The following is a 10,734-nucleotide window of genomic DNA, read 5'->3' on the forward strand; positions in this document are numbered from 1 at the left end:
TATACTCACTTCATTACATTATTATATTGTGTAGAAATTGGGTAATGTGATTTGCAGATTTACTACTACACAGTCAAGTCGCACTTGTACACTGTCATTGGGGGTATACACATTTGTAAGGCACATACAGAAATACTTCAGTTTTGAAGACATATGGAGATACGTGGGACTCAACACACTCACACAAGTACTTTTTTTTGCAATAGATCCTTTACGTGTATGTTCTGAGGTCAAAATGGGTCATACTCTAAATAAGGCCCTTAGTGCTACCTAACTGAAGTCTACCATTCTGCTACGGCTTTCTGGTTAAACACACCTGTTCTGTTTAGTGAGTGTTGTAACTGTTGGATACTTTCATGAGGCTTAACCATGACTTTTGCTGCACAGCCAGAAAGCAGAAGGTATTTATTCATTTGTTGTTTTATTCCCTTAGGCTATGTTGTCCCCTGGCTCTAGCTGATACTAATGATGGTCCAACATGCTGTGACATAGCACACAACTGGCCATCAATAGGGAAATGATCAAGTTTATTGGTAACAGTGTTTGCAGACACGTTTCAACTGCGCTAACAGGCCCAGATGATACAGAAAGCGAACCTGCCCCTTCGCCTGAGTGCTGAACAGCTGGACATTGTTCATGCAATAAGCCCAAACACTATGGGGTTATCTATGCCTCAACTTTCTAAAAGCATATCCGGAAGGGTCGTGGTGGTAGTGTCGCCACAGGAAATAACCCTTTGTCTGAAATATGGATTAAAGAGAGCCACAACCAGGGGCGGATTGGGAACTTAAAGTGGCCCTGGAAAAAATTCTTAAAAGTGGCCTCATGTGGGTGGAACCAAGTCAACTGGAGGTGCGGCGAACACAAAAGTAGGCGGGATTTAGAACTACTGGAATTTGGTTGTAGTAACATTTAGGAAAACCTGGATGTGATGACTTAAGAGACAGTGGGTCATCTCTAAAGCAATGCAGGGAAAAAGCTGCTAGTCCTCTGCTATAAAAATACATGAATCCTTTTTGGGTGATCTGTTTAGTTGACTACTAACATATACTTCCATAATGCTCTTCTTAGAAACATATCTGACTTTGTTTAATAAGTTTAACGATTATGAAACATGTTGGCACAATTGTATTTGATCAGTCTGCCAAAGCAGCATATGAGCACCTTACCCCACTGTTGCATCTTTCCCTGATGTCCTGAGATGCAAACCACCAGACAAATTTCTCTATATATAATATATGAATATGTGTACTGTGTGTTTCAAAAAAAGACATTAAAAATAATTCTTATAATAAATGGCCATCCAGTGTGATCACCACAAAGGAGAAGTTTTGCAAACATCTGCAAGAAAACACTTATTTTGTAACAATTGTGTATGAGTCCGAAATGTGCCCAGGGATTGGTGGTGGCTTCAATTAATAACAGTGCAGGGAGATTTGGCAGACAATGGTATAAGTGAAGGGAATAGCTATTCCAAGAGTTTGCTGGTGATATACTAAGTACAAAGGTGGAAGGATTAATAATATTGTCAGTGCAATGGGGGCTGGTCATATGTTTTACAAAGTGATCTAGAAATGGGACTAGTGCAAGGTAGAAGGCAGGTAATGGAATCAATGCAAGAACCAATCAAGTATCACCAGAGCTGAAATGAGGCTCTGGGGGGCCTGAGGCACTTAAGACAGGAGGGTTATCATTTTAAAAACATTTAAGACAAATACACAGGCAAAACTGCCACGTTGCTCGTACCTATAGAATGTTCCTCAGCAACATCTTGCCTATATAGGCAGATGGTAACTGCAGACTTTGGGCTAAATTGAGTTTGCAAGACTAATGTTTTTTTGCCTTATACTTATAATGTTAGTTGCCCGCAACTCTGCCTTTAATAAATAGATCTATTTCCCTCAAACCAGCCCTGACATCAAAGCAATAATATTCCCATTTAATAAATAAACCGATTTGCCTCCCTCCAAACAGCCCCAGCAATAAATGAATAGCATTTACGTTTAATATAATCATTTCCCAGAATCATCCTCGGCATTAAATAATTAATATTCACATTTAATAAATAGCCCTCCTCCCTGACCTCAGCCTCACATTCAATTAATAGCCCCAAACCACCCCAGCATTAAATTAAAGGTCCTGTCACCCCATCTTAATTTAATAGGCCCCACCAATAAATTAAATTGCCCCACCATCATCCCACAAATAAAATAGCACCCATTAAATAATTAGCCCCCATCTAAACTACACCATTATATTAATAGCCTACCTCCCACCAAAGTACTATTAAGACAGCCCCCTCCCTTCCCTCATATCACAGAATATATCAAACCCCCCCAATCCCTCACATATTATAGCAATATACATCCCTTTTCCCCTCACACATTATAGCAGGCCCTCCCTATAGTTTTGTATGGCAATCTCCCTCTCCCTCCCTATAGTTTTGTATGGCAGTCCCCATCTCCCTCCCTATAGTTTTGTATGGCAGTCCCCATCTCCGTCCCTATAGTTTTGCATGACAGCCCCCATCTTCCTTCCTATGTTTTTGTATAGACAGCCACCTCCCTCCCTATAGTTTAGAATAGGCAGCACCCCCCACCCCTTACATTCAGTTGCTCTGGCCGGCATCGCTCCTCAGATCAGGCAGACCGGATGTGAAGTGAGACTTCCCGTCTGCTGCACAGCACTCTGGGACCCCATAGAGCAACAGGTAGCCTAGCGATTGACTGTCTGTTGCTGTCCACTGACCACCAATGATTTTGATCGCCCCCTAGTCCCCCCCCCCGTTCCCCTCTAAGAATGAGAAAAACAAAAAGTGTTACAGCCTCATAAGGCCTCTGCCCAATTCACCCCTGGCCACAACTGTTTCAGGATTTAATGTTTGTGATTGTATATTTTAGAATATGAACAATAAGTTTCTTGACATGGACGTAGCAAAATAGAGGCTCTCTCTATAACAATGATTTTTACATGAAAACAATGAAGATGTAGACCTTGAATAGCTTGCAGACATACATAAACAGTAACAGAACTGTAGCAGATGTACAGTAATGATGCAGGAAATACCAGAATACTAATGCACCATGAGGTAAATACAGTGTATTTAGCTCAGATGTTGTGGTGGGAATGGCCATCCAGGACCAGAAGACAGACAGTCTAGAAACAAACACAGCACACAAAAAACATACTTAATAGAAAGGATAAGGGATCTTTGAGACATCATATATTATGTGCACAAAAGTTGCATCTTTACATTCAATTATAAATGCAATATTGAATATGTATATAAGAAACAAAAATTCCACTATGAAAATGGAGAACACTAAAGCCCTTTTTTATTTTTTTAGCAAGTTGTATTTTGGTCAGTTTTATTTTTACATGGTACTAACCTTCAAACAATTAAATCCATATTAAAGTACAAGAAACCCAGTTTTTTCCCAAGGACGTTTAAGTTTTATGTTCTTATCACAAGGTACATTCCAGTGAGCCAGGGCCGGTTTTACCACTAGGCAACCTAGGCAATTGCCTAGGGCCCAGTGGTCCCCAGAGGGCCCTCCCAGGGCCCGCGGTGAGACCACCATTTAAAAATGGGCTGCTACTTATGGGCCAGTGCTATATGCTTGCCCTCCCCCCGGGCTAAAGTATGCCAGCCAGCCCCTGAATAGGGGTATATGTTATGCTAAAAAACTATAGTGCTATGGATTTTTTCAGGGAGGGGGCCCCAAACCAGTATCTTGCCTAGGGCCCCATGAGGTCTAACTCCGGCTCTGCAGTGAGCAGCACAGTGGCTAAGTGGTTAGCACTTCTGCCTTACAGCACTGGGGTCATGAGTTCAATTCCCAACCATGGCCTTATCTGTGTGGAGTTTGTATGTTCTCCCCGTGTTTGTGTGGGTTTCCTGCGGGTGCTCAGGTTTCCTCCAAAAACATAATGGTAGGTTAATTGGCTGCTTACAAATTGACCCTAGTCTGTGTGTTTATCTGTCTGCGTGTGTGTATGTGTGTTAGGGAAATTAGACTGTAATCTCCAATGGGGCAGGGACTGATGTGAGTGAGTTCTCTGTACAGCGCTGCGGAATTAGTGGCGCTATATAAATAAATGGTGATGATGATAATGATGAAATGCTACTACAGGTAATGGTTGAAACAAGCAATTATGGTAAATTTAAGGCATTGTTATATAACTATGCCTTATGTAATGAAATTACAAAAGAAAAGAGATCCTTGGAGCAAGCCCAGAGTAGACACAAAGAAACATATTGTTCCTAAAGGAATTAATAAATTGCATAAATCAGAGGATAATGGTCTCAGGCAACAAAGCCTTTTTCCTCCTGATACCAGGTCTTATGTTGTTTATTTCCTCTATGGTTAGGAAAAATAATAAAATTAGCCGGGTACAGCACAATAGCACTGATGAATTTACACAGTAAAACTGGAGTCCATTCTTTAGATTACACATAACACAGATCACTGTAACCCACCTTCCCACCAGCACCCCGGAGAAAACACCTCTGAAAGCATCAAGTTATTCTATTCATAGAAGATGCTCAGATTGGTTTCTGTAAAAAATCAAATAAAAAAAAAATCAAACCACGAGTACAAACTCCTGGTTCCACAAGGTTATGATTATTTCAGGTCAGTAATTTATGAAAAACTTTGAACAATTTTAGTAAGTGGCAAGTTTGTTTATTTGGAATAGAAACTACTTCCAAGAAACTGCCTAGGTACATTATATATACTATATCATGTATATTATATTATCTGTACAAACATATATATTTTTGAAGTTAAGGTGGCAGTCAGGGCTGCCAAGAGGAATTCAGGGCCCCGGTACAACAAATTCATGGGGCCCCCCTTATAGTCGAGTATGCTAAAAAAAATTGCGCTGCCTTACGGCGGCGCAAAATTTTTCGGAGGTGTGGTCATGCATTTGGGGGCGTGCCAAATGCGTAATTGGGGCATGGCTAACACATCAAAATCACTAGGCTCTCAATTCGCCGGAGCGTCGCATATGTCCAATCAGACGTCGACTTTATAATTCATCATCATTAATAAAAATATATTTTCTATTTGAGTTTGCAACTATTATTACTTTCTTGCCATATTATTTTATTAGGATACTTCATGTTAGTGTTTTATGTGTAGTAATATTGTTGCCTATTATTGGGTTTCTCTAGCTACATTGGACGGAAAAGAATGCAGGTGGAACGTCCGGAAAAGGCTGTTCCAAACGTGATGAATTTAGTTGAAGCAGATTATTCATACTGGACTCTGGGTTATGCCATATCTCAGCAGGGAGCCCAGAAACTTCTTGATGCAAAACCCCTGACCAAGATGTTGCCAGTGGATGAATTCCTCCCAGTTATGTATAACAAGCATCCAGTGTAAGTATATCCATTTTATTCAAAGATAAAAACAGTGAATGTTAAACTCCTTTTTCCTTTAGGCTATGTTTCTTTAATTAGTTAAAATCAAAATATGAAAAATAGTTTTCAATCCTTATCGCATTGATAAGGATTGAACTATTTCTCATATTTATTAAAAAAGCAACACAGGAACAGTAGTTCCGAAAAACTGCTGTTCCTGTGAAGTGGAAAACATACTTACCCCTGCTGCTTCGTTCCCAGAGCAGTATGCGGTCAACGGGGCTCTTCTTCTGACTCCAGTGCGCATGCGCCGAGTGAAACCCTCGGGCATGCGCACAGACATCTCTGCTCTCGCTCTGCAACTATAGTTGCAGAGAGTGAGCGGTGAGTGACAGGGAGGGATCATGTGATCCCTCCACACATCCGCCGTCCAGCTCTGCTCTTCGGAGCAGAGCTGACAGCACTGAAATTTTTCATTAATGATAATGTATGCCAGCTTCAGCTGATGTACATAAACATGTTTGAAAAGTTAATTACATTTATTGTTAAATATCGTTACTGAGCACACCCCATACATTGTTATGGGGAGTGCTCAGTAAAACGATAGGAGATGCAAAGCAGCAGATATCTATGATATCTACTGAGTTGCTACTATCATAATCTGCACATGTCTATGTAATCACCAGTCTTACTGCAGTCAATATTGAAGCAATTTTATGTACTGACAGAATGAGTTTTACAGAATAGGGTGGGACTTTTATTCACACAAATAGCATGATTTTATCTATTGTGTTAATAAAACAATTACATTTTTATTGGTACCAATTTGCATCCTACATTCTAGAATTTAAGGAGTGCTGTGCGCTGGGTGTACAAAAATATATGTTACAGGGCTTGTGCCTACAAATCTGATCAACTCGTAACTGTACATAGACACAAACCATCTGTTCACTTGCACAAGTGGTTTGCCATTCACTGGAATTTGATTTCAAACTATTTCGTCCATTCAGCCAATATCACTTGTGGGCAAATACTTTTCATATTAAAATTAAGACATAATATATTTCTAAATATACTTATGTATTAATCATTGATCATTAGCTGCCAAAAGGTATTAATGTAAATTTGAGATCTACATTTCCATAATATTATGCTATTGCCTGTAGATCGGCTGACCAATAGATTGAAGACTATTCCTCTCTTAAAGCTGCTTATTCAGGACAGATGAAATTACCCTAGAAAGGTAGCTTTCAAGACCAGATAAGTGTGATACCAACATAAAATTAGTTTAGAATACGATTTCTGCATCATGTTGCTAAACGAATATACATCAATAAAAACCATTATGTAGGTACAAGAGTAATATGAGGATTTCATGCCCCACTTTAATATAAAATTGGAAGGGGAAGGGAGAAGTTTAAATCTGTCCATAGTTCTTTGTTAATGACAGAGATACTGTGTCATTTGGGCCTTTAGCTCAGACATATATTCTTGAACACCATTATTATAATTGATTACGGTATATCACAGCTCTGGTCAGAATAGAATCTATGCCCCAGCAACGTGAGGCTACAATGTGCCAGGAATCCGCCTACTGTGGTTGTTCTCATGTGTTTTTTTCATTTCAGATATGAGATAAATGTTCACTTGATGATTATCTTTGATTGTTGGTTGATAAAATGCTAAAGCCATTCATATCCAATTTCTAAAGTAGGAGCAGGTAAATCAGAGCAGCGGGTCTCCCGGTTTGGGGAAAGCCATCCTCTGTCACCAGCTTGGATTGGGTGCTGGCGATAGGCAAACTTCTCAAGCTTTGCTGATACATCAGACTGTGCTTTCTACAGATTAAATATCATCAGCTGCTCAGTGGGTTGAATAGCTAGCAAATGCTAAATTTGACACACACAGGCTAATGTTGCAATTAAAAACCACAAAACCTAATTATTTATTCATGCTGTGACACCACCTAAAATTAAAAAAATTGAAAATAACTAAAGGAACCTATCCAGCTTATAATGTTCATTTTTGTGCAGCAGTTATGGAGGAGAATATATTGAAAATGAGCACTGTTAGATATTTTTTGTGAAAAGATCTATCCTGGGAAAACAAGGACATATCAAAGTACTACGAACGTGGTTCCCTGCTTACATCCTTAGCTCTCAGTAGTGAATATTGTTCAATAACAGCTCGAGTGTGTGCTATATAAAGCCAAGATTCAATTCAATTTCCCAGATCTATTATTTTATTTCTTTAGTAGCTTGTGGAAAACATATCAAAAGCTTTTGCAATGTTTGTTTCAAAAAATCTGCTCACTAAATCTACTCTTCTTTCAGCTGAATTAGTGTGACATTATCTCTCATGAGGTTCTCATAGTTTAGTTTGTTACTGCTAGGTCTGTGCCAAAATTGCACCCTAGGATTGTGTGCTACATGGTTTTTACTCTACCAAAAGCTACTTTTACAGTCTTTTTCCTAGAAATAATTTTATTTTGGTACCACGGTCAAGTAAATATCTTTTTGATCTTGGGGTGTTATATTATTTTATGTTTTTTATTTAAAAAAAAAATGCTCTTTCGTGACTCTTCTCATAGCTGAAATTCATTTCTTTATTTTTTACTATTTTCATGGTATCTATTAACATACAATACCATAGGCTGTGCATTCAAAGACATGTTAGAGCATGTAAACACTTGCTTTAACCCCAGGGGTACTACGGGAAAAATGATCTGGATTTTACAACTCACTTATTTTTTCTGCCTATCACTGGAGGAGCATTGAGATGCATGGGACAACACCGCAGCTTAGAACACTGTGTGACCTGTTATCAGCGCACTTAGAATCTATAAAGGTGGCAGAGAAAGGTTTAAGCACATCACTCATCACACACTCAAAATGTTAAGCTTCTATTAAATAGAGCAGAACACACCACATGACACTGAATTAATATAACACTTGTAAATATAATCTTGCATACATTACATCCTTTAAGTATAGCAACAAAACTAACTATGCGTGTAAAAAAATATTGCCGTATAAAGGCTTCTTCATACTGTTTTATTCAGATAGAAAATGAACACATGAAAGTGAACTAATATCTAAATATGTACCGTGATTGTCTATAATATAAATGTCTAGTGGCATGTGTTAGTCTGTCTGTGTGAGTGTGTGGAAAAAATAAAACCAAGCTGCAGCGCCACCTGCTGGGCAGAGTTATACACTGACCTACTAAATTCTTAGTGTGTGTGGAAAAAAAAATTCAGAAAGGGCTGAAATTTGGTATATTAAGATGTTTTTAATTTGTTAATTTAATTTGTTAATTGTTAAAAGTGTTTATAAAGATTTAAAATATATATATATATATTTCTTGAAGGAGAAGTGACAGTTGGGAGTGGTTGGTGGTTGCCGGGGGTGACAGTGGGAAGTGGTTGGTGGTTGCCGGGGGTGACAGAGTGAGAGGAGTGTGATACTCAGGACCGCTGAGAGAGATCCCTGTGTCTGGATAGACATCTGGATAGATGTGGCGATGAAAATCAAGGATGAGGTGATGGAGAAGAATGATGAGGTGGTGACATGTGGACAAAACCACGTTAAAAAAGGGCGCTTACGTCAGGAAGTAACGCTCTTCCCTTGAGGAGGCCTGGGCTATGGCCCAAATGCATGACAAGAACCTTTTTAACACCTTAAGTAGCTTGATTTGACTAGAATGCATGAGTATCATGCACGGGTTAACTTGTATATTATAAGAGCCAACGGCTAGTGAATACTGCCATTGGTTCCTAGTGTATTCATAATCTGTACTATTGTGAATATTGGTCAAGTCAAGAAATTGTCTGTTTCCACTGTGTTGGTGAAAATTATCTTTTAGTTAAGTTATATATGTTATGTGTGTGTTATAAACTAATATTAGTTTGCATGCAAATTAATTTTATCTTAACTTTTACAGTGAGAAATATAAGGATTATTATCTTTCACGGGATCTCAAAGCCTTCTCTGCGGAGCCCCTACTTATCTACCCAACTCACTATACAGGTCAACCAGGATATTTTAGTGACACGGAAACATCCACGATCTGGGACAATGAAACTGTGACAACTGACTGGGACAGACAATATTCAGGAAAAACTAGGCAGCAGGGTCAAATACATACTGACGCACAGAATACGGATGCGTTGTCTCCTCAGAATACACTTGACACATCATCTCGGGATGAACTATGATTACTGAAAAACAGAGCATCTAGATTTTGTATAGAAAATGTTGTTTACTGTGAATATTTTAGTATGACAAATGATTTTATATAGATAAGTGTGTATAGAACATTGCGTATAAAACTCTCTTTGAAAAATAATTCCCTGAGTGACTTACTCCATTAATAATTTGATAAGAATACAGTTAAAACCTTTGTAGAATATATATTCATATTTGTATTTATGTATATTACAAAATAATATATGTTCTGTGTGTCCAAATGATTGCAGATAATAAGAAAAATGAATTTGTTTTTAAACTGAAAAAAAATGACTTTGATACAAGGAATAGTATCAGTAATTATTTGAACAAATCTGTGTGCATATTATTGTGCATATTATGTAAGTAGATTATGTGGATCTTTAGGTAAAATATGGAGTGAAAACAGATATGAATAAAATTATTTTTTTTTACTGAAATGGTCATGTTATTTGTTGCTGTTAATAGAAGAAGGATTTATGAAATCAAACTGAAGGAGAAGCTCTCTAATAGAGAAGAACATTGGGGGGTCACATGCACCAACTCTGGGAACTTTCGCAATTTCTTCACAATACCCACTTTATTAAGTTTGTGTTTGCAGCTCCAATCTCTCCACAGAGTAAACAGAAGCCAATAGTCCATGGTAACCTCCCCATCATGCTAAAAGGCAAATTAAAGAAAAAAAATCTGGTTTCAAAGGACTAAGGGGCTCATTTAGAATTGGATGTACAACATTGTTTTTGCATAAGATACTAATTTCCGCACTGTGCATATGTACCAATAATGACATATGTCTGTAAATAGATTTTTTTCATATTGTTGACTAGAAAGGCAAGTTTAGGCTGGGTATTCTGTGGGTGTGTTTACATAAATGCAACATAAATAGTGTGGCAAAAGCCCGCTACTGCAGAAGCACACGCGAACAACTTCTTCCTTTTATGTAGTTTTATTGTCAGGATGGTAAATGTTTTGACACCGTACAGATTTCACAGCATTTCTTGTAGACCCTAAACGCTAGCTAGACATAGCTAACTCTCTTAAGGCCAGCCAGCTTCCCCAGCATTGATCTCCCTGAACAAAATGGCACAATCAAGCTTTTATACATGTTACTCCTCCCCCAGCCTTAGCTTGATGGACAGGTGA

General features: G+C 38.4%; 1 protein-coding gene across 1 annotated transcript in view; it reads left to right on the forward strand.

Moving 5' to 3' along the window:
- COLGALT2 (collagen beta(1-O)galactosyltransferase 2) overlaps nucleotides 1-10,025 on the forward strand; it is a 109,531-nt gene extending 99,506 nt beyond the window's left edge. Inside the window, exons 11-12 of the mRNA XM_075182669.1 lie at nucleotides 5,177-5,383; nucleotides 9,308-10,025. Of these exons, the coding sequence (XP_075038770.1) occupies nucleotides 5,177-5,383; nucleotides 9,308-9,581 (481 nt within the window). The 3' untranslated portion in view covers nucleotides 9,582-10,025. The remainder of the gene's footprint in view (nucleotides 1-5,176; nucleotides 5,384-9,307) is intronic.
- The last annotated feature ends 709 nt before the right edge of the window (nucleotides 10,026-10,734 follow it).

This window comes from Mixophyes fleayi, chromosome 8 (genome assembly GCF_038048845.1).
Source record: "Mixophyes fleayi isolate aMixFle1 chromosome 8, aMixFle1.hap1, whole genome shotgun sequence".
In the NCBI taxonomy this organism is placed as follows: Eukaryota; Metazoa; Chordata; class Amphibia; order Anura; family Limnodynastidae; genus Mixophyes; species Mixophyes fleayi.